The sequence below is a fragment of the Leucopleurus acutus genome (assembly GCF_964270905.1).
Source record: "Leucopleurus acutus genome assembly, chromosome: 1".
In the NCBI taxonomy this organism is placed as follows: domain Eukaryota; kingdom Metazoa; phylum Chordata; class Mammalia; order Artiodactyla; family Delphinidae; genus Leucopleurus; species Leucopleurus acutus.
The window spans coordinates 171944386-171969612 of NC_139142.1; the positions used below are offsets into that span (position 1 = coordinate 171944386).

The 25227-nt window shown below is 41.7% G+C and overlaps 1 protein-coding gene across 1 annotated transcript in view; it reads left to right on the forward strand.

The window, feature by feature from the left end:
• The window catches only part of TRPM1 (transient receptor potential cation channel subfamily M member 1), a gene marked incomplete at both ends in the record, with an annotated part of 81828 nt that extends 58136 nt beyond the window's left edge, over positions 1 to 23692 (forward strand). The window contains 7 exons of the mRNA XM_082838656.1: positions 471 to 722; positions 1817 to 2009; positions 3567 to 3587; positions 4356 to 4500; positions 5959 to 6161; positions 7101 to 7233; positions 22465 to 23692. Of these exons, the coding sequence (XP_082694782.1) occupies positions 471 to 722; positions 1817 to 2009; positions 3567 to 3587; positions 4356 to 4500; positions 5959 to 6161; positions 7101 to 7233; positions 22465 to 23692 (2175 nt within the window). The remainder of the gene's footprint in view (positions 1 to 470; positions 723 to 1816; positions 2010 to 3566; positions 3588 to 4355; positions 4501 to 5958; positions 6162 to 7100; positions 7234 to 22464) is intronic.
• Positions 23693 to 25227: the final 1535 nt, after the last annotated feature.

The following is a 25227-nucleotide window of genomic DNA, read 5'->3' on the forward strand; positions in this document are numbered from 1 at the left end:
ACTTCCCATCTCTGAGTTACAAAGCAATTTTGGCTGATAAACATTTCCCATCCCGGTTCTGCCATCTCCCCTGGGTGGACTGCCCCTCTGTGGGACCACACAGGTTTATCTCTGCTCTAGAGTTTTCCTCCTGGACTAACTCTGGAACGTGGGCTCACAGGCAAGTGTCCAGAGAATTAGAAAAGGGATCAAAAGGCAGCTACTTTAATTACAGCCAGAGGGACATAATTTAGAAGGCATTTCCTGAGAGTTTGTGAAACCCTGACTCCAGGCATACAGAGGATTTTGTGGAATTTCCCTTTCTAGATATGTTTTTCTGCCTGAGAAGATTAGTACTTAGAAGTCTTGAGCAGGAAAGGGGACCAGATGCCCTGGAATGCCGCTCCAGTCCTAATGTCCCAAGATTCTAAGAAGACAAGTCTTCCAATACCACACTCCCTTGTTTTTTGTTCTTTGGCATTTCTTTATAGATCCTCATGTCAGAACCCGGTAAACTCAGCCAGAAAATAAAAGTTTGGCTTCAGGAATATTGGAACATCACAGACCTCGTGGCCATTTCCATGTTCATGATTGGAGCCATCCTCCGCCTACAGAAGCAGCCCTACATGGGCTATGGCCGCGTGATCTACTGCGTGGATATCATCTTCTGGTACATCCGTGTCCTGGACATCTTTGGTGTCAACAAGTATCTGGGACCCTACGTGATGATGATCGGAAAGATGGTTAGTCCTGACGCCCCGTGAGTAACTACAGACACCGAGACTGTGGTTAGGACCTGAGGCCAGGCCTCCAGCATGGCTCTGTTGCATTTCATTTGACCTTTCCCTTGCAGTTGGTTTCCTACAGGAAATGTTCTTTGCTTTAAGATACCTAGTTCTTCTACATACCGACAATTTAATTAAATCCAATTGATGAACATGAGGATGAGGGCCTACTGTAGGTCCATGGATTTCTGGCAATAACCCGATACATAACCTCCTAACGTGCAGTAGAAGCCAGAGACGAAGGGGGCCCGGGGTCACCCTCCCCGACCCCTACTCCAGACAGTCTTCCAGCTCACGTGCTCTGGCATGGAGTGCACACAGGCAATTCGTGTGATGAGGTCAAGACAAATCCATGGCAACATTTACTCCAGAACAGGCCATAAAATATGAAACTAAAAATGAACCAGCAGATCATCCTTACATCACTTAAAATAGCCCAAATGTTGGGACTGGTCCCAGAAGAAAGGAAGTCTTCCAAGCTTAGGAATAACTCTTTGTAGGGCAAGTGGTTTTGAGCAAAGGGCTATATGGTTAAGCTAATCCCAGCCAGGGCCCTCATCTTCAGGGATGTTCAAAATTAAGAATTCTATGAGGTCAGTATCCATAGTAACCAGAGCATTTCACACTGTAACTACTCACTGTTTGTATAATGAATGAATAACAGTATGTGCTCTCAACTCACGATCTCATTACCTCCTTAGATATCTACTGCTCTTACTCCTTAGTTTCCCTCACAAATTCCTATATTTTCCATAATTGTTCCCTTTTCTCCATTTGCAGTTGTAGTTACTAGAGGAATTTATTTATGGGTAACAATAGAGGAGAGGAAAGATTGAGAGCATGAGATGAGAATGGCAATGTTCTAGAATAAGGTGTATGCATTGCATGAAGTACAAGAATCAGTAGCCCATGGATGGGATGGAGGGAGGGAAAAGAAGCTTCCTCCATCCTAATTAAGCACTCATAAAGTCTTTGAGGAGCACAGTGTAATGAACCAGGTGAACTTGGCCCATGAGTCAAGACAGTAAGAGGCCCATTTCCTCTGTCCTCAGATGATTGACATGCTGTATTTTGTGGTCATCATGCTGGTGGTGTTGATGAGTTTCGGGGTAGCCCGTCAAGCCATTTTGCATCCAGATGAGGAGCCTTCTTGGAAACTGGCCCGAAACATCTTCTACATGCCCTACTGGATGATCTACGGAGAGGTGTTTGCAGACCAGATAGACCGTAAGACTAGAATTCATAGTAAGATTCTCTTCCCTGCTTCCCAAGGCAGATGATCAGTTCCAAATTAATGGAAGAGCCTGTGTTAATTTGGGAATAAAGTATTTTTTATTCTGCCATAGGCATCAAATTATTTTGTGAAGAAATCAATGCAGATTATGAAATACAGAGTTTTGAGACATCGGTCCTGTCTTCTACTCTGAGAACCACTAACTGGAATTCTGAGTCTTACATCCCTTGAGCATGTCCGACACATGAATGTAGTCCCAATGCCAACATCCTAATTTTTCTTCAACCTGAATCTTTTTCTGCCCTGAGATAGAGCTGGTAGTGTTATTACAGTCAAATGAGATAGTGACTATTGCCATGTGCCATCCTCTTCTTCAGGCTTCAAAGCCCATTTTCCACATAGCTATCCATTTCCTCTTCACTCCTGGAGTGATATTTTTGTATTATCAACAGTATTCTGGATGTTAGCAGAGGAAATGAGCTGCAATCCTGCATGGATTTCTGGAGAATGCAGGCCCCAGCTCTGCCCAGGCTGAGCTGGTAGGTCACAGTGTCTCTTGTGTTGTAGGGAAGTGAAGTTCAAATGCTCTTATGCTATTTAACCCAGACAGTTACAGCCTCACCAATGAACGAGCATCTTCAGACCTATTTTCATGTTAGTACCAATATCTTAATTTGCATGTTGTGCTCTGTCAAAAAGCACCAGGTACAATAGCATGGCTGCTGCTTCCAGTAGAAGCAGAAGCTTCTTGAGAATAGAAGGTTCTGAACATCCTTGCCTTGTAGGAAATGCAGGGTTGTTTGGTATATCTCCACTAAGTGAGACTGATAACAAGTTGCACAATGCCTTCTACCTACTGGCTTTCATCACGTGATTCAGAACACATCCTTATCATGAGTATCTCAGGGTCAATTAGCGAATGTGTTTGTAGCTTGGTAAACCAGAACATAAAAATCTAATTTGGTTTCAAAGGAATATTAGCTTCAGTAAACATACATAAATGCTAAAAGTCCCTGGATCCAGACGTAAGTTGTAATATTTTTATTTTTTTTATTAAATTGGGTAACAAGAGAAGATGAAGAGGCAAACTTGAGGCTATTTTCAGTAACACCGTGAAATGTAGGTTTTCAATTCTTGGTCTGATTATTTCATAATAATTTTATATTTATTTGTGCTTATGATGTGTTTGTGTTGGGATACAGGGAATGCTTGATTGGTCAACCTACATGTTAAAATGATCATCTGTTAGTAGCCTCATGTCTTTTTCACAGTTTTTTTCACTAGTGAGTTTTACTATTGCTTATGACGTGGTAAAATAAATATTCATGAAATATATATATACATATATTTCCTATAATTAATAATGTGTAAAATTCTCCTAAGCAGATCACTGTTTCCAAGTGTGAATCTGTAATTCCCAAGCTTGAACACTTTACATTTCTTGACAGCAAAACAGTTCTTGTGTTGTTCATCATTTGTTTGACTTTTCTCTCAACTGTCTTATTTTTTTTCTTCCTTCCCGTCAAAACTAAAAAAAAATAAAATGCTGCTTTCCAATCACTCTATAGTCTACGCCATGGAAATCAATCGTAAGTTTATGCATAATTGATGACTCTAGTCCATGAAATGTGTGTATTAATTAGTTTCTTCCTCAGCTAATTACCAATAGTCTTAATACCAGTTTCAAATATTTCTCTTGTTTTCTGGTGTCAGTACTTTTGTAAACGATAAGGAAGTGAAAAGTAAATAGACAATAAATTCATGGATATTACTTCACTAATTACTGTTGAGATCATCCTATCTTTTTCGTCAGAAAATAAGTCCCATATGATCAAAGTGGCATTTCAAATGAGCAGAGAGAGAAAAGATTCTTTTTCAAACATCACTCAGAACAGTCAGTTAATGGATTGGAGGCTAGAGGGGATCCGTACCTCCTACCTCACAATAAAATTATTTTCAAAGTTAATGTACAAATGACCAAGAAGACAACATAAGTTAATGTTAAATAATTAGAAGACCCAATCACTTTCTAATGGATAACAGTAAAGAAACCCATAGACGCATAGATAGATGCGTCTGCTTAGAAATGAAGAACTTCTGTATATGACAAACACAACACAGAGATGACAAAATGTTTACAAATATAACAAGTTAAGAATGACTGTCTGTGAGTGCAGAAATGAGTTCCTTATCTCCTTTGTATGAATTGATATTTTTCACATGGAAAATTATTGCTTATGAAATCAGAAAAAAAACATAGTAAAAAAGAAATAGGTCCTTTAATAGCATAGGTCAGTTTATTTATTCTTTTCATTCTATGTAAAAGTCAAGTACAAAAAGACAGACTCTCGTTTCAGCTCCTTGTGGTGACAACCAGTACGATGAGGAGGGCAAGCGGCTCCCTCCCTGCATCCCGGGCGCCTGGCTCACGCCCGCCATCATGGCTTGCTACCTGCTGGTGGCCAACATCCTGCTCGTGAACTTGCTCATCGCCGTTTTCAAGTGCGTGTCACCGCTGATGACCGTATATTTGTTATTTATTATTTTACAGATTTTCAGTGTAATCTCAGAAATCTCCCAGGCTGCCCAGGATTTACATGGAATTCCACTAGGGCTTTCAAATGCGTAGAATTTTTCACAACGTTTTTTTGTTCAACAGTAATCAGCCTTCATGTATTCCTAAATCAAGAGTTGACACTTAAATACATTTAAATTCAATCTTGGTTAGTATTTTAACACTTTTGGCTTTTTTTTTTTTTTTTTTTTTTTGCGGTACGCGGGCCTCTCACCGTTGTGGCCTCTCCCGTTGCGGAGCACAGGCTCCGGACGCGCAGGCTCAGCGGCCGTGGCTCACGGGCCCAGTCACTCCGCAGCATGTGGCATCCTCCCGGACCGGGGCACGAACCCGCGTCCCCTGCATCGGCAGGCGGACTCTCAACCACTGCGCCACCAGGGAAGCCCTTGGCATGTATTTTAATCTAATGAAAATATTTTCTTAGACGAAAGTCTCCTGAGACAGAGAAGATTTATCAAACTGAGCCTTGAATTCATTATCAGAGGCACAGAAAGCAAAGTTAATTTCATAGGCTGTGACAATTACTGTACTATTATATGAAATATTTTTCTTATCACTTACCAAATAGAAGATAAAATGGCCTAAGAAAGAAAAGGCTTAAAATCCACAATCAAATTTCTTGTAAAACTTGCCCCTTTTGTCATGATATGTTGAGGATGTGACCATGCTTAATAAATGTTGGAAAAATTTATTTTAGTTTCTAAGATGAAAAATATAAGGGAAAAATCCTTCACAGAAATATAGACTTTCAGAGCTGACCAGGGCATTGGAGAGAATCTGGTTACACTCCGGACTTGACAGATGAGAAAATGAAGGTTGACAGAGGTTAACTGACTTTTCTAAGGTCCCCGTGTAGACAACACGCCTGATCAGGATTCCAACAATTCTAGGCTTACTGCCTCCCACTGGAAACTCAAAGAAGACAAAGACTGTACCTACCCAACATCCAAAATAACCCACCTTTAATCAAAATGTTCAGTAATTAATCAACTCGGTTCCAAAAAAATGTAGTCAGCTAGTTGACTGAATTTAAAGTTTAAATACTTCAAAATGCTTAGTGGGATGGCTCATACCTTTAAATATATGAAATAAAATTTTCTGAGCAGTCAGTAGGCTGTGGTGTGGTTTTGCAAGAAAGCAGTGTGTAGCAATTTCAATACACTTAATTCTTAATTATTTATATGAGTAAGACGTCCTTGAATGTTGGTAAGCCACGCTGATAGATAAACCAAAAGACAGGTCATTCAGAGTCAGTACTAACTCGTGGAATGACCCCAAAAGGCCATTTGATCGCATAATTTCAATTCAGTGTGAGTAATTCTGATTGCCCTGGGAAATCACAATTAAAAGTAATACAACTAACTAAACATGTATTCTTTTTAAAGCAATACCTTCTTTGAAGTAAAGTCAATATCCAACCAAGTGTGGAAATTCCAGCGTTATCAGCTGATTATGACATTTCATGACCGGCCAGTCTTGCCTCCACCAATGATCATTTTAAGCCACGTCTATATAATCATTATGCGTCTCAGCCGCCACTGCAGGAAGAAAAGAGAAGGGGACCAAGACGAACAGGATCGTGGATTGAGTATGTGCAGGACTCTTTCATTTCTATCTTGGGCTAATCTAGAAAGACCATTCTAATTGGATACCTGCATGGAAATCTCCTTAAACTACTTAAATGTGTGAAAACACAGCACTCTATCCAAATGCTATTCTTTGCAGAATGCTTCTCATTTTATGCTGATTTTATTCTAGTTTTGTTCATTTATTAGTAATGCATATCACTGAAAGTCCACTCAGGAAGAGATGAGAAATTGAGACAGTTCTTGAAAATAACTTTTCTCTATAAAGCCAATGTTCCTTTCAAAATGTTTTTATACATATAGATTTATTTATTTATTTATTTTTGGCTGCGTTGGGTTCTTGTTGCTGCGCGAGGGCTTTCTCTAGTTGCGGCGGGTGATGGTACTCTTCTTTGCGGCGCGTGGGCTTCTCATTGCGGTGGCTTCTCTTGTTGCGGAGCATGGGCTCTAGAGCACAGGCTCAGTAGTTGTGGCGTACGGGCTTAGTTGCTCCACGGCATGTGGGATCTTCCCAGACTAGGGCTCGAACCCGTGTCCCCTGCGTTGTAGCCAGATTATTAACCACTGCACCACCAGCGACGTCCTCAAAATGTTTTTAGTGTGTTGCATCTAAAGAGAATGGGAAAATACTCCTGTCCACTTGACTGTATCCATAAAATACATGCAAAACCTTTTCCAGAAAATCATACTTGGTTTCGCTTTCCAAATAGCTGTAATTTGGATTTTTGTGTTAAAAAGTGAGCCGTTTAGCTCCACCAGAAATATCAATATGATCGCCGCATATTACAAGGAGTCTTTGTGTGATATAACCAGTGGCGGGAGCACGGCGCTGCCTGCAAGGGGTGGGGAAGGGAGCTTGGTTAAAGGCGGGCTGTGAAATTCGAAAGGGTGCATCTACCTGGCTGGTTTCTCACGTGGCAACCGCTTCTGCCTTTGCACAGAGCTGTTTCTCAGCGACGAGGAGCTGAAGAGGCTGCACGAGTTTGAAGAGCAGTGTGTCCGGGAGCATTTCCAGGAGAAGGAGGACGAACAGCAGTCGTCCAGCGAGGAGCGCATTCGTGTCACCTGTGAGAGGTGCGTCTGGGGCATGGCCACCGCGGGGCGCGGGGCGCAGGGCCAAAGCGTGCGGCTCCTCTGTCCTGTCTAAGGGGAATGCCAAGTCCGTTTACACATTCACTCCCAGTTCTCCTGTTGACTCAACGTTGGCTTTTGAACGTGTTCCCCACCCCCCAGAGTAGTGTGAAAGTTCCAAACGATGGTTATATATTGTATATAGAATTGAATGATGACATTTATCACAAATATTCCAGGCCAAAACCAAACCAAAACAAACAAAACCCTGATGGTTCTTGCCCGCCCCCAAAGTGGGCGCTTTTACAATACAATACATGGAGAGAACCGTCAGGTGCAGGGCTGTGTAACTGCTGGGGACGTTTCTCCACGCCCTTGACATATGTTGTTGCCTTGGCCAAGTGTGGTCGGCCCCGGCTTGACCTCCTGATCCTGACCTGTGCTCTCCTTGCACCTTCCCAACACCTTTCCAACCTCACGGAGCAGAGGTACAGGAGGGGCAGAGGCGTCTGTCTTGGGTACCCAGCAAGATCAGCATCATCAAGATGTCAGTGCTTACTACATGGGGAATGGACGGCTTGCCTGTATGGGGCAGTGAGTAAATGAGCAGAGGAGGGCAGGTCAGGGAGGAACAGAAAGGGTGATGTGTTCCATACTTTATAGTATTGCTTTTCCTGCGGCTGCAAACTGCAGAGCAACCAGCAAAGGTAGACAGGAACGATCAACCCGCACTAGAGACATTTTTTGAATCATAATTTTTGAGAACATTGGTCACTTCATAAAAGCAACTGAAGCTTGTTAAAGAGCATGAGAATTGATAAAACGTTGTTCCAAAGAGTTTAATCAACAATGCATGTAGAAGGATGAGCGTGGCGAGGGAGACATGCCTAAGGGGATTCCAGAGCATCATTCTATCCTGGAGTCTTCAGCATTAAAGTTTTCTGATACCGTGTATATCGTCTGATATACGTGTGTATATCGAGAAACATAAAAACATGGTAGGACTTCAAGAGAATATTTCAGCACATACTTCCCAATCAGGGGACCCAGCAATTATAGCAGAATTCACGATACACCGTGAAACCTTCGTGGTGGGTGTTCAGGCCAGTGCCTCCACCTCAGCCCACAGGAGGGATGATGCCCCCGGCAGCTGCAGAGCTCTACCCCTCCCGCCCTCCTAGACCTAGTCAACTTGCAATCCTACCAGCCAAACTCAAAGGTTATCTGCACCAACCTTCGGCCTTAATAAGGTATATTTTCAATAAAACTTTGGAACACTTCTTTGCTATTTTACTGGTAATTACTAACCTTTCAAGATATAATCATGATTTCCTTACGAGAAAGCTAAAGCGCCCCCATCTTGATAACCTAACTTCCACTTTCTAGGTGGACATTAACTTGAATGGAATCACAGGCGTAATTTACCATGGGTGGAAATGGTGTTCTCTCTCGCCCTGCCTCCTCCCCTCCTCCCTTCCCAGAGCAGTGTTTGGATTTTTACCCTTTCTGGACCAAGGCTCCAGGGATGTGGTTGTCAGGTCGCTACCAAATTGCATTTTCACCTTGGGGCTCCGAGCACATGTAAGAGGAATGAAAGTGCGCGGGGCAGTAAAAGCAGGCTACTTCCCGTTTGCCTTGGCCGAGCTCCCCGGGGGCGACGGGAGCACATTCCCGCCCCTCCGGTTCCCTTTGTTGACGCTTTCTTGGCTGAATCATAGGTGAACGCCAGAGACAGAAAGAGGAGGTCCGGGAAAGGGAGCTTTCCTTCACCCTAACCAGGACCTCTGGGGAGCAAGAGATGGTGGGAGAATGGGAAGAATTAGTTATTTCTACCTAACTGTTGGCACCAGTGATGACTTTTTTTTTCTTTTCTTTTATTGAAGTATAGTTGATTTACAGTGTTGTGTTAGTTTCAGGTGTACAGCAAAGTGATTCAGTTATACATCTATATATATCCACTCTTTTTCAGATTCTTTTCCCATATAGGTTATCACAGAATATTGAGTAGAGTTCCCTGTCCTATAAAGTAGGTCCTTGTAGGTTATCTGTTTTATGTACAGTAATGTGTATATGTTAATCCCAAATTCCTAATTTATCTACGTTTTCTGTAGTCGCTTTTTTTTTTAATTGAAGTATAGTTGATCTACAATGTTTCGGGTGTACAGCAAATTGGTTCTGTTATAGTGGTTCCATCATACATATATATACATATATATATATATATAAATTCTTTTTCAGATTCTTTTCCCTCATAGGTTATTACAAGATGTCAAATATAGTTCCCTATGTTATATAGTAGGTGCTTGCCACTTATCTATTCTCTACATAATAATGTGTATCTGTTAATCCCAAATACTTAAGTTATCCCTCCCATCAGTGATTACTTTTAAAATCAAATTTTTGAGTACTCAGATGTTTCTGCCACTTCTTTAATCTTCCTTATAGATTTGCTTGCTTTCATTTTCTGTGTCACCATTTGCCATTTGATGATTTTCCTGTTCTTCTCTCAGTGGGACCAGCCCCAGCACCATGCGGACCGCAGGGTCTGGTTAGGCGTTAGCGTCTGTGATCAACACCGTTGGTGTTTTTCCCTTCCTGACCTCCCTGTGGTCCAGGCACCTTGCAAAACCTGGGCCAGTGATTTGCAAACGTGTTCACACCGGAAGTTTACATACGTGTCGTGCTCCTCCATGCAGGGTGCTTTGAGGGCTTAGGTTCAGGAACCAAATTCATGGCTTTCCCCTATTGCTTGGAAAGGTATATATAAAATTCTACCAAACTAACCATTTAATAGAATTTCAACATTTTGTAAATTACAACATTCAGTCCCTCAAGAAGAGATGTACCATGTGACTCAGTTTTTAGCTAACACAGCGCTGGTTGCAGCCGGGCATTTAACCCAAAGCCCCAGCCACCGGCCCACTCAGCTGTCTCAGGGCACCGCCCTCAGGCTTTTCCTCCCAAAACGTCCCCCCGGAGCTCCATGAATAGCACCACTGCCATCTCATTCAGCAAGACAGTCACTGGCAAAGCATTTGGAGTCCTCCCGCTTCTGCACTAACAATCCCCAAGTCGGATAACTTACCCTCACGTATAAATCATGGTCCACCCACATCTTTCCTTCTCTACCCTCAGCACCTGAGTACAAGCCAGCATCATTTTTCACTTGGGTTCCTGCAGCTGTCCCCTCAGACATCAGTCCTCGGAATTCAGTCCTGGTCTTTCAGTCCATTTTATACCAGAGAGACTCTAACCAGCCCCCACAGTCCCCATCACCAGCTCGCCTGAAAAGCCCCCTCAGTGGCTCCCACTGCTCCTGGGCCCATGAGGCCCTGCCATCCGTCCAGCCGCACCCTGGACTGTCCGCCCCTCATGCTCAGTCCTCCAGTCTTGCTGGCCCTCTTCCACCCCCTCAAAGCCACTGCTTTCTTCCTGCCGCAGGGACTTTGCACATCCTCTTCCCTCCACCTGCTCATCTTTTGGAACTCTGCCCAAATGCCAATTCCTTCTGGCAAACTTCCCTGACCGCTTCCCACCTTAGTAGACTAGGTCAGGGCTCTTGGAGTCTAAGCCCTACGAAGGCAGGGACCAGCTACAAATTCCACTCACCACGGTGTTCCCAGAGCCTGCACATGGCCACGTTAGCAGGAGCCCGATTTTTGGGAATGAATGAATGACTCCAAAGTTTGTCTCTTGATTTGAATGCAACTTTCTGTCCTGTCCTCCATGAGTTCCCTCCTGGAATATCAAATAGGAAACCAACGATGCTCCCTCTGGATTCAAAACTTTGGTTTTACTCTTAGGGATGAGGAACAACCTCAGTATGCAAATGATTCTGGTCCCTGTAAAAGGAAGGATCCTTCAGGTCAGTAAGATCAAAACAAGAGTTGGTGTTGGTACGTGTTGTCTCTTTGCCCAAAGGCATAATATCAGATAAGCAAGAGGGCTGGTGCGGGGACAGCATTTACAAATAACTTCCCAGCACGACCAAGGTAGAACTGGTCAACCTAAACATTCTATTCTCGTCTCACCAGTTTAATAACTGGTAACAAGTATCCCTATCAAATTGGAGCTTGAAGCCCACCTCTGTGTCTCTCGCAAACCCACTGTCGAACACACCTTTCTTTTTGTGCTTTGGCATCCCCATCACTGGTCCACAGGTTCCAGAGCAATTGAGTTGGAAAGAATCCTTTCTGACAAAACTTTGTTAGAGATTCAGCTTCCTTTTCTCGAACAATGAGAATTATGTAATCCAGCGTGTTTACCTTTTTTCATGGCTTCAAGGAAGCTTAGCACCAAACTTAATATTTAATTATAACAAGTGTATTATTGTAAGGTTTGGGAATGTGTGGTGTATATTGCTCTCCTTATCTCCTCTACTCTTTCATATATTTTATAACATTTACATAAATTTATTTTCTATGTCTGATATTTCAAAGTATGCAGGATATAACTCATAAATCACACATTTTAAATGCAGTTGGTCCTATACTTAAGGAGCTATAGGTCGTAGAGTAGCCAAACCTATAATAGCAGGCTCTGATTCCCCCAAAACCCTCCGGGTTAAGTGATTTCTTGTCATATTTGTGGATCTGGGTTAAGGTCTTGGGTTTCCTGTCGGCTTGATGGGAAATCAGCAGTTGATCTTGAGATCTTCTTTGGTGTCCTCTTTCCAAGTGACCAGGAAGAGAAGATTATGGTAAGAAAGACCCTGACAAGAAAGACAAGGAGAGAAACAAGACAGTAATTAGAAAAAGACCTGAAAGAAAGATCAGTCTTTGAAAGGAGGTGGTGATTCCTCTGATGGAGAGAAAGCCGTCCAAAGACACACACGTAGGGATGGAGAAGGTTGGGGAAGAGCTCACCTGAATGCCTTAATCTTATAAATTAATAAGAGTCAAGGGTGCTTGGATGATGGGGGAGGGGTGGGATGAAGTGGTGGAGTTTTGACATGCCTAGTAAATGACAATCTTGTCCCTTACCTGACTCTGAAAGCCAATTCAGAGAAAGACGCAGACATCAGACAGAGGTTAAAATCTCAGCTTTATTAGTAATAAATGTTGTGCTAGAGGGTGTGGTCCAGTTCTTGCCAAATGCACACCCCAGACGTAGATGTCCCCACCCAGTCACAGGCAGCACCAGCAGCCTGCAGGCCTCCCTTCTTCCCTGCTAAGCTTACCGTTCGACCTAGACAAAGTGAGAATCCATGCGTCCTGCAGGCAGCTGGCTCCCAAAGAGAGAGAGAGAGAGCATACTCATGTCCTGGTCCCCAAACTCCAGCCAGAAAATTAATTCTCTCAAGAGTAAATGAGGGACTTCCCTGGTGGCGCAGTGGTTAAGAATTCGCTGCCAAGGCAGGGGACACAGATTCGAGCCGTGGTCTGGGAAAATCCCACATGCTGCGGAGCAACTAAGCCCATGAACTACAACTACTGAGCCCACATGCCACAACTACTGAAGCCTGCACGTCTAGAGCCCGTGCTCCCCGACAAGAGAAGCCACCGCAATGAGAAGCCCATGCACCGCAACAAACGGTAGCCCCCACTCACCGCAACTAGAGAAAGCCCGCGCGCAGCAACAAAGACCCAACACAACCAAAAATAAATTTATTTTTTAAAAAAAGAGTAAATGAAAGGCTGAATCAGCCAATTGACCAAATGAAACCCAAATGAAAAAAAAAATGAAAGCAATATAAGAGACCTATGGGATAATATAAAACGTGCCAATCTATACATAATAGGGATCCTGGAAGGAAGAGAAAAGGGGATTGAAAATGTATTTGAAGAAATTATGGGCTCTCACATGTATTAATGTTGATTTTGTCAGGGATTGCATTCTGTGTTCTAGTGAACAGGCCCTTCCTTCTACACAAAGCAAGTGTGTGACTCTGAGTACACTAATTATTGTCATTTGTTAAATGGATCTGATTGAGCTGTAGCCAGACTGACTGATGCATCTTTACTAAAGTGCATGTGACAACACAAAAAATAAAAAAAGAATACTCTGCCTGGTAAGAGTGTTGTATGCCTGAGGCCTTGGGCCAAGCAGTAACAGTTTGGTCAAATAGTTTATGCTAACAATATGATTCATGGTGAATGCCTATATTTTCCTGGGGATCTGGAGTCTGAACAGCTGAGATAAATCATGCTGGCACTGCATGTCTACATGACTGATCCCCAGTAAAAACCCTGGACGCCAAGGCTCAGGTGAGCTCCTCTAGTTCCCTGGCTGCACATCTTATCACAAATCATTGCTCAGAGAATTAAGCACATCCACGCAACTCCCCTGGGAAAGAAGTTTTGGAAGCTTGCACCTGGTTTCTCCTGGAAATCATGCCCCACACATCTTTCCCTTTTCTCTCTTTTAATTTCTATCCTTTTACTTCAATAAACCACAGCCACAAGTGTAATAAAAATAAAAAAATTATGGCTGAAAACTTCCAAAACCTAAAGAAGGAAACAGATATCCAGATACAGAAAGCAAGCACAGAAGGTCCCTAACAAGATAAACCCAAACAGACCTGCACCAAGACATATTATAATAAAAATGGCAAAAGTTAAAGATAAAGAGAGGATTCTAAAGGCAGAAAGAGAAAAACAAAGAGTTAATTACAAGGGAAACCCCATAAGGCTGTCAGCTGATTTCTCTGCAGAAACGTTGCAGGCCAGAAGGGAGTGGCAAGATATATTCAAAGTCCTGAAAGGGAAAATTCTGCAACCTAGGAATACTCTACCCAGCAAGATTATCAATTAGAATAGAAGGAGAGAGAAAGAATTTCTCTGACAAGCAAAAACTAAAAGAATACAGCAATATCAAACCTGTCCTACAGGAAATATTGAAAGGTCTTCTCTAAATAGAAAAGAAGTAAGAATCTATGCGAAAGAGAAAATCACAATTAGAAAGTAAACCACTTAAGTAAGCCGGTACACAGATTAAATGAAACGCTGGAGAGAGGCCAGGAGTTTTACAGTCATGGAAAATTCCGACACGTAAGAAGCAGCAATAAGAATGGTGGAAAGGAACCCGCCCAGCAACATGACAGACTTGAAGCCAGTAGGGAGGATTTGAGTTCACCTCGAGGGAAAATGCAGTAGGAAAGTTGCTAGCCAAGAGATTGCCTGGTGGGAATAAATAACAACCCAGCTGTGACTTTGTATTGGGCCAAGTCAGTGTGGCTCCGTGACTCTCATAGGTGACCGTGACATACTATAGCCCAAGGGCAAGGATGCAGAAAATGAGTGATGCATGAGGCACAGCAACAGGGAGGTTGATGGGACCTTGCGGGTACCATGGTGATGTCAGGGTTTGCAAATGGCAGCATAAACATATTACATCGCCTCCAGCCACCATTTATTCCTGCCCAGCCCTGGAGTCCTAGTCGTGATAGATGAAGGCTTAGGGATTGTCACTACTATGTTGGAAGTAAGGGAGAGACAACCCAGGATATATCAACAAAAGCTTCACTGAGTGCCTGACCCGAGTCTGGCCAGAGTAGAGAACATAGTCAGAAAAGGCTAATGATTTAGATGATCTGAATTCTAGAAACCAAGGAGGTCTGAGGTGTGGCAATGTTGGTGTGTATAAGTGATGCAGCATAGAGGTAGAATCCCAGAGAGCTTAATATTCTTTCAGCAACTACTCAGACTTTTGCTTACTAAAAAGAATGAGGACAGAAGATTTAAGACTTGAGTCTTGTTCTTTGTTTAGTCTTTCACATATAAAAACTCCGTAAGTAAGCACAACCAGGTTCTACCCTGGCTGTTCTCTCTACAATTACTAAACTTAAAAGGCAGCCCCATATGAAGAAGCAGATGGAAATTAAAATAGCTGAATGTAGAATTTGGACAGGATGAGACAACTTTATGATCCTGAAATTAAATGACAGGGTAGGAATAGTCTTAAAACTCAATATAGGCGACCATGGGATCTTGAAACATGGATTTCGTCAAGTATGAACTGGACCTTGTTGCTCCACTAACATTAAGTTTTTGTGTTAACTTTTAACTCTATCATTAAGGAAATGTTCCCATGTAATTTATGAGATGCCTGGCAGGTAAAGGGTGATCGTTGCACATGACAAGATGACTGTACATAAAACAAGTTTTAATAACTGGCTTACCACAGAGCTCCCAACATCTATGTTCTGTTCTTAGGAAAGACACACAGGACTCTTACCTTGAGAATGTGAATTTGGACATTATATTTAATAGATTAGAGTCTATGAAAGTCCAATAAAGTTATTCCCTACATAGGCATATATTCTCTTGGAAGTCACTACAGAAGTTCCACAAATTTTATAGATTGTCGTGCCTATTATTTGAATGGAATGGAAAACATTATTCACAGTGCCTTAACAAAAATGCATTTTAGTTAAACTCCTTTCAGGTTTAGTGGTATAAGATTCAAAGTCAAAACCCCTAGGTACTAGATATACTGAGATACGGATAAAAAATATTTGAAGATTTGTAACCATCCCTACTCATATGGTCACGTCATTCTATACCTGTTCAGCACCTGGAGTTCAGGGAGTACTTTCACTGAAAAGGTTTTGAAACTAAACTGAAACTGAAATCACAGCCCACAGAAAGCATCCATAAAAGATAAAAAATGATAAACTGGATTTCACCAAAATAAAAATCTTTCGCTCTACAAAAGACACTGCTAGAACAATGGAAAACAAGGTACAGACTGGGAGAAAACATATGCAAATCATACATTTGCTGTAGGACTTGGGTACAGAATATCTAAAGAACTCTCAAAACAATAATAAGGGGGAAGTGACCCAGTGAAAAATGGGCCAAAGATTAGAAGAGACACACCGGGGAAAACATAAGTTTGGCAAATAAGTATATGAATCTATGTTCAACATTATTAGTTATTAGTAAAATGCAAGTTAAAACTATGATGAGATACTTCTACACACACAGTAGCTAAAATTTTTAAATATCAGTAATACCAAGTGCCAAAATGACACTGAGTACCTGCTGGTACACATATACTGCTCATGGGAATATAAAATTCTGAAAAATGGTCTGGTAGTTTCTTTTTTTTATTGAAGTCTAATTGATTTACAATGTTGTGTTAATTTCTGCTGTACAGCAAAGAGACTCAGATATATATATATATATATATATATATATATATATATATATATACACATTCTTTTTTTATATTCTTTTCCATTATGGTTTATCTCAGGATATTGAATATAGTTCCCTGCACTATACAGTAAGACCTTGGTGCTTATCCATTCTATATGTAATATTATAGTTTGCATCTGCTAATCCCAAACTCCCAATCCATCCCTCCCCCACACCCCCCGCTTTGGCAACTACAAGTCTGTTTTCTATGTCTGTGAGTCTGTTTCTGCTTCAAAGATAGGTTCATTTGTGTCATATTTTAGATTCCACATATAAGTGATATCATGTGATATTTGTCTTTCTCTGTCAGATGTACTTCGCTTAGTATTATAATCTCTAGGTCCATCCATGTTGCTGCAAGTGGCATGATTTCATTCTTTTTATGGCTGAGTAATATTCCATTGTATATATATATACCACATCTTCTTTATCCATTCCTCTGTCGATGGACACTTAGGCTGCTTCCATGTCTTGGCTATTGTGAATAGTGCTGCTATGAACACTGGGGTGCGTGTATTTTCTTGAATTATATTTTTCTCCAGATATATGCTTAGGAGTGGGATGCTGGGTCATATGGTAATTCTACTTTTAGTTTTTTGAGGACCCTCCATACTGTTCTCCACAGTGGCTGCACCAGTTCACATCCCCACCAGCAGTGTAGGAGGCTCCCTTTTCTCCACACCCTCTCCAGCATTGATTTGGCAGTTCCTTAGAAAGTTAAACACACGCTCATCATATGAACCACTCCTAGGTATTTATCCCAGAGAAATGAAAACTTATTGGTTCAGCCACTCTGGGAGTCAGTATGGAGTTTCCTCAAAAAATTAAAGATAGAGCTACCCTACAATCTAGCAATCCCACTTCTGGGTATTTATCCAAAGGAAATGAAAACAGGTTACCAAAGAGACATATGCACCCCATGTTTATTGCAGCATTATTCACAAGAGCCAAGATATAGAAACAACCTAAGTGTTCGTCCATATCATGTAATACTACTCAGCAATGAAAAGGAACAAACAACACATGCAACAACTTGCGTGAATGTCAAAGACATTATGCAGAAAGAAGCCAGTCTCAAAAATTTACCTACTGTATGTTTCTCTTTATTTGACATTCTCAGAAATATAAAACTATAGGGATGAAGAACTGATCAGTGTTGCTAGGATTAAGGGTAGGGGAGGGTGTGACAACAAAGATTTAGCACAAGGGAGTTTTGAGGGGTGGTAGAATTACTCTGGATCCTGATCATGACATTGGTTATCGAAATTTATACATGTTAATATCCATAGAACTGTACACCAAAATAAAAAATAGTCAATTTACTGTATGACAGTTTTAAAAAGAAAACATGATGTTAGAAATATGACGTATTAGAAATATGTCATTTAGACGAAATCAACTTTATTTAATGGGAAAGCCAAACAAATCGCTTTGGACCTAGAACAGTTTTTTGTTCTGTGCTGAAAAATTATTTCATTCTGTGCCTAAAGGAAAGCAGAATTAAGATGTCACAAGTTAGGGACTTCCCTGGTGGCACAGTGGTTAAGTATCCACCTGCCAATGCAGGGGACAGGGGTTTGAGCCCTGGTCTGGGAAGATCCCACATGCCGTGCAGCAACTAAGGCCATGTGCCACAACTACTGAGCCTGTGCTCTAGAGCCTGCGAGCCACAACTACTGAAGCCCGTGAGCCACAACTACTGAAGCCTACGCGCCTAGAGCCCGTGCTCCGCAACAAGAGAAGCCACTGCAATGAGAAGCCCGCACACCACAATGAAGAGTAGCCCCCACCCACCGCAACTACAGAAAGCCCATGAGCAGCAGCGATGGCCCAATGCAGCCAAAAATAAAAAATAAATGAAAAAAAAAAAAGATGTCGCAAGTTTGGAAAGCTCATATCTCACTATGAGCTCTGTTGTAAATGATAAATTTCTCTTATATGTTTTCCTGCCATTCAGTGTGTCAATAGATATGGGGCTCTTGTCAAATTGTTTCCTACAGAGCCTCTCTTTCCCCATCTGAAATGGAAATCTCTCCTTGGATTTCCATCTACGGATGTCATGTCAAGGTTTGTGAAACATGTCCAAGTCATTGTGGGAAGTCACAGAACAAGGCTGACATGGGAGATAGTTCCTCATGCATCCTTTTTTTTTTTTTTTTTTTTTTTTTTTTTTGCGGTACGCGGGCCTCTCACTGTTGCGGCCTCTCCCGTTGCGGAGCACAGGCTCCGGACGCGCAGGCTCAGGGGCCATGGCTCACGGGCCCAGCCGCTCCGCGGCATGTGGGATCTTCCCGGACCGGGGCACGGACCCGTGTCCCCTGCATCGGCAGGCGGACTCCCAACCACTGCGCCACCAGGGAAGCCCCTCATGCATCTTTTTTGTTAAGCATTCCAGATCGAAGTGAACTTCACCTCAGTTTTTTTTTTCTTTCTTCTTTCACACATACTCTAGAAACTCAATACGACTTCCCTTGATTTGGCGTAGCTGTCTAAAATGTGCTGTCTCCACCTGGTTGCTGTTTACAACGAGCTTGAAATAGCATCTGACAATTTTTCTTAACCTAAACCACATCGTGAAGCTTTGTTTCTTCCACAGCTTCAAACTAAGGGGGTGGCAGTAGGGATGGGACATTTACGGGACACCTAAAGAGGGGTCCTACACGGAGCTTGAAAACCTATTCAACGCAGGGGGGAGGGAGGTTAGGGAGGTGTAAAGGAGACAGAATCAGATGAGTTTGAGGTTTCCTTTTTCTGTGTGAGTGGCCAGCAATGCTGTTATCTGGATTAGGTCACACAGGGAAAAAAACAGGCAGAGAATTATAAAAGATTTGAGAGGAAAGATACGTATCTATATTTTACCAGCTTATTTATTTTTAAAAGTTTGCACAGCTGCTTTAATCTCTAAATGTTGTGTTTGTTAAAGGATTTCAAGTCTGTTCCAGAGGCAATGCGGTTTTTAACACAAAAGGAATGAATCCTTGGGGCAGTAGATTTGAAGTGAGCAAGGAGACATGACATTTAACAGAGAAAACCAAGTTGGACTTGAAGTCATGGAAAATTAAGAGTGCAAAGTTCTTCTGATGGTGCCTGAAATACAGGACAGGGAACACTTAGAACCTGTTGTCGGGTTCCCTATGGTAGGGAAGCTTTTTTTTTTTTTTTAATTTATTGAAGTATAGTTAATTTACAAACTAACACAATGTTGTGTTGGTTTCAGGTGTATAGCAAAGCGATTCAGTTATACATACACATATATATGTTTTCCCTTATAGCTTATTACAAAATATTGAGTAGTGTTCCCTGTGCTATACAGTAGGTCCATGTTGATTATCTATTTTTTTAAATTAATTTTATTATTATTATTTTTACGGTACTCAGGCCTCTCACTGTTGTGGCCTCTCCCGTTGCGGAGCACAGGCTCCGGACGCGCAGGCTCAGCGGCCATGGCTCACGGGCCTAGCCGCTCCACGGCACGTGGGATCCTCCCGGACCGGGGCACAAACCCGTGTCCCCTGCATCGGCAGGCGGACTCAACCACTGCGCCACCAGGGAAGCCCCTGATTATCTATTTTAAATACAGTAGTGTGCATCTGTTAATCCCAGTAGGGAAGCTTTTAAAGAAGGAAGTCACGTCTCCTCATACATGGTGAATTTGGCGAAGTTGGTCCTCCTGGTGGCAAACTTCCAGGAAGCCAGACCCTTCCTGACCAGATGATGTGATTTCCTAAGGGACATAAAAATAGTCCTCTCCCCATGAAAAGGGTTAAGAATGGAAGCCAAGGACCCTCCCACACAACGGAGCGCAGCTGTCAATGTGGCCAACAGAAGTAGAACATGTGCAAAAGCAGTTCTGGGAGAATGTAGGACAAGGTAGCTGCAGAAGCAGCAGAGTGGGGAGAGCACAGGAGATGCAGTCGGGCGGAGGGTGGAAACGGTGCAAGAAGAGCAGCAGGTAATCAGGAAGTAGAGGAGAGGAAAGCAAGCGCAGGTGAGGGATTTTAGAAGGATATGCAGAGAGGGTAGCAAAGCCATATTAGACACAGACTCGAAGCAAACTGGGTGACCTTAAAGTCTGCCTATACATTTCCACAGAAGGATAAAAGGTGGGCAAGAAGCAACAGATAACGAAAGTACAAAGTGTTTGCCTTCACCCACGGATGAGCTTGTGAACAGACCACCACACTGCAGGGTGCAGAGGGTCCAGAGGCTCTCAGTGGGAGCCAGGATCCCCTCTGCCTGGCTACCCCAGGACAAATTCAACTTTTAGAAGGTAGTCCCAGGTCCTGGACATAACTTGCTGCCTTTTAGAGTTAAATTTCATAAGCCGATGGAAAGAATTCATACTGTATGTATTCCTGAAATATAAAATATAGTCTACACCAGCAGGCTTTAGTTCAGGCAACACTATGGTCTCATAGGCTACTGCCTGATCTTCTAGGAGTTAAAAAAATCTAACAGCAGATATTTATAATCTGTCATGATCTTTCTTTCTTACAACCCCATAAGGGAATACCAATTATTAAATATAGCGAACAATTTAAAGTTACTGGTATTCTTCAGATGATTTAATGACCTCTTGTCTCTGAAGTAAACCATCTGATAATCTGAACTTAATTTTTTGTTTTTAAAATTTATTTCATTGAAGTATAGTTTACAATGTTGTGTTAATTTCTTCTTACAGCAAATTGATTCAGTTATACATATATATATATATATATATATATATTCTTTTCCATTATGGTTTATCCAGGATATTGGATGTAGTTCCCTGTGCTATACAGTAGGACCTTGTTGTTTATCCATCCTATATATAACAGTTTGCATCTGCTAATCCCAAACTCGCAATCCATCCCTCCCCCACCCTCCCTCCCCTTTGGCAACCACAAGTCTGTTCCCTATGTCTGTTGGTCTGCTTCTCTTTCATAGATAAGTTCATTTGTGTCATAATTAGATTCCACATATAAGTGGTATCATATGGTATTCGTCTTTCTCAGTCTGATTTACTTAACTTAGTTATGATATTCTGTAGATCCATCCATGTTGCTGTAAATGGCCTTATTTCATTCTTTTCGTGGCTGAGTAATATTCCATTGTATATATATATACACCACATCTTTATCCATTCCTCTCTTGATGGACATTTAGGTTGCTTCCATGTCTTGGCTATTGTGAATAGTACTGCTGTGAACATAGGGGTCTTTTCAAATTACAGTTTTCTCTGGATATATGCCCAGGAGTGGGATTGCTGGATCATATGGAAACTCTACGTTTAGTTTTGAGGACCCTCCGTACTGTTCTCCATAGTGGCTGCACCAATTTACATTCCCACCAAGAGTGTAGGAGGGTTCCCTTTTCTCCACACCCTCTCCAGCATTTGTTGTTCATAGATTTTTTGATGATAGGCATTCTGACTGGCATGAGATGCTATCTCATTATAGTTTTGATTTGCATTTCTCTAATAATTAGCGATGAATCTGAACTTAATTATTAACAATTCATTTTCCGAATTCCCTGAACTTCAAATAAGGATGTTATTGTATTTATTTTTTCATGATAACCATTCATTGCTGACAGCTATCCTCAAAACTCAGAAACCTAACTGCTAGTGTCTCCCTTTATCATCAGAGGCAATGTGATGTACCAGATGAGAGACCAGAGCTGGTGCCCCTGCTGGTGCCACACTCTTTGCCAGCTGTGCGTCCGTAGGCAAATTACTTACCCCCTCCGTGACTTGATTTCCTCATCTGTAAAATGGGGATGGTGATAATAGTGCCTTCTTCATAGGTCTGTTGTGAGGGTTAAACAAGCCTAGAATAGGACCTCGGTGAGTACGTATTAATGAATACATAAGGCATTTAGAGCAATGAACAGTAAATAGCACCATATGCGTTAACCATATTTCTATTATTTTCTGATGCTCCTCACTGTAATTTTCAGTAGTTATATTAGGAGAGTGTGAAGTTTAAAAATATGCCCCAATCAGCCCATGATTCCCAAAAGCCTGCAAAATCATACAGCAACAATAACATTATATTTTTGGTTTTAATCCTTAGTTCACCTCAGTGTAATAAACCTACCCCTTTGTATCTGCCAGAGTTGAAAATATGTCCATGAGGTTGGAAGAAATCAACGAAAGAGAAAACTTTATGAAAACTTCCCTGCAGACTGTTGACCTTCGCCTTTCCCAACTGGAAGAACTATCTAGCAGAATGGTAAATGCGCTGGAAAACCTCGCAGGAATCGACAAGTCCGACCTGATACAGACCCGGTCCCGGGCTTCTTCTGAGTGCGATGCAACATACCTTCTAAGGCAAAGCAGCATCAACAGTGCCGATGGCTACAGCATGTACAGGTATCTTTTCAACGGGGAGGAGTTGTATGAGGATACTTCCCGCTGCATGCCACCAGGGGCAGGGTTCAGGAAAAAAGTTGGTTCCTTCCGTGTGAAGGAAGAGAAGGACCAAAGAACGCACCTGGTCCCAGAGCGTCAGGGCAGCCTTCGCCTGCCACCCAGCACGAGCACACCAGCATCCCCAGACGGCGATCGACTTGCATCAGACAGCGTGAAGAGCACCTCAGAGCCGAAATTAGGTCCAGATGTTGGGATTTCAGCTGAAGATGATGAAAGGCAGGCAGACTCTAAGAGAGGAGAAACGAGCTCCCCAAATTTCAGTCAAACAGATGTTGTGCATGGACAGAACAATTCGGATTTTCAAAGCACTCAGCTAACAGTGGGAACAACGAAGAGAGAAGGCACCATTTCTTATCCCCTGGAAGAAACAAAAGTGGCCCGTTATTACCCTGATGAGACGTTCAGTGCTTGTAAAGCAATGAAGTCCAGAAGCTTTGTATATTCCCGGGGAAGAAAGCTGGTCGGCGAGGTTAACAAGTGGAGTGTAGTTGGGGACCAAACATGCCCCTCCACGGTTGAGCAATGGACCACAGAGTGGAGGTATCAAGTTCAAAAGATTATGCGTGCTCAGAGCACGGATATCCCTTCCTTTGGGTCTGAAACGGCAGTGCAGGCTGAGCATCAAGGGCATTTCACAGACACCGAAGATGAAAACTGTGTTTCTGAAACAGGCCCTCAGATCTCCCGTTTGTCACTAGCTGTTACTGACAGAACTGACAAGGAAAACTTACTGTCTGTGAAAACACACCAAACTTTGGGATTCCCATCTTTAAGGTCAAAAAGTTTACACGGCCATCCTAGGAATGCTAAAGCCATTCAGGGCACCTTAGACAGATCTAGACATGCCAGCAGTGTAAGTAACTTAGCAGTTGTGTCCAGAATTACAACGGAAGACCTGAAAGTTAAGTGAGAGAAAAATTCCTCAGAAACTGAATGCTAATGAGTTTTGTTTCTTTGATTTTTCAGTCAGAACACCTGATGAGTCCCATCTTGGTCATCTAAACATCATCCATTTCTGAAATCATTTTCATTAAAAACGTTTGACAATTTGGACTTATTTAAAATTTAGAGTTTAATTTTAGTGCATTACAATTTAAAATGTAATGCACTAAACTTAATGTTTTGTTAGCACCTGTTAGTAAACTTAGCTTTTTTAGTTGGAGTAGGATCAATGAAAGTGATAATGCTCTAGTCACGATAAGTGGCTTCATCAGTGTACAGGATCCTACGATCTCTTTATTTCTGGGGGCAACCGAATAGCCAAAGAAATGCCTTTGGGTGACACCAGTAGGTTACTTAAGGGGGTAAGCAACTATGTAAGAAAGGGAAATGAAAGACAAAGCAAACATGAAAAAAAAAAGGAGGGGTGGGGGAAAAGCAATAAAACTATGAGGTGCAAGAAGTGAGAATTGGAAAGGGGAAGTAAACATCATATGTTCTTTATGGGTTTCTGTTTATTTTATGTTTTAATGCTTTATGTTTTAAAATTACACGATGGAAAAAAAAGGCCACGATTATATCAAAGGTCACACTGTAATAGGGTAGGGTGACCAAGAGTTTTGTTAATGTGTAAAAATAAAGTATCCCACATGAATTTTCCTGCTGTCATCTAGTCCTTGATCGCAAACACAAATTAATTGTACTTCTGTCTACACAATGGTTGGTGTAAAGCTGTGACCAAAACCTAAAGGATACATACATGTTCAAGGTGGGAATTCTCAAGAGCTACAAAGACGATTCGTGGCTAAAAACACAAGGTGTGCTTCAACTTGTAAGTTCAAAGATACAGCATCGCCATAAACTGGCAAGGGGCAGAGGGAGGAGAGAGAGAGAGAGATTAATTCACTGGGCTGGAGGGATAAATTTGGAATTTGGGATTAAGAGATACACACTACTATATATAAAATAGATAAACAAGGACTTACTGTATAGCACAGGGGACTATACTTAATATCTTGTAATAACCTATAATGGAAAAGAATCTGAAAAAAATAAATGTATATATGCATAACCGAATCACTTTGCTGTTCATCTGAAACATTGTAAGCCAACTATACTTCAACAAAAAAATAAAAATTATTAAAAAATCATTTCGCATAGAACTGTCTTAGTAAATTAGAATTATATTTCTGTTCTATGTAAAACCTAATAAGAAACATAATGAGGACTTTTATTCTTATATCCCATAAACTCTGTCACACTCATAAATGAGTTATGATGTGATATTTGATATGAAGTTTAAAAACTCATTTTTAAATTTCTATCAAGGGGAATTAAGAATTGAACTATCAAAGACCTCGTTATAAGTGACTCTCTCCTTTGAGACTGTATGATTGCCTACTTTCTGTACATACAACTGCATCACCACAAGGCTTCTACAGGTTTCCATAATTTAGGTTTCAAAATTTAAAAATTAAACGTTAATGTTGTCATATAGTTATTCCA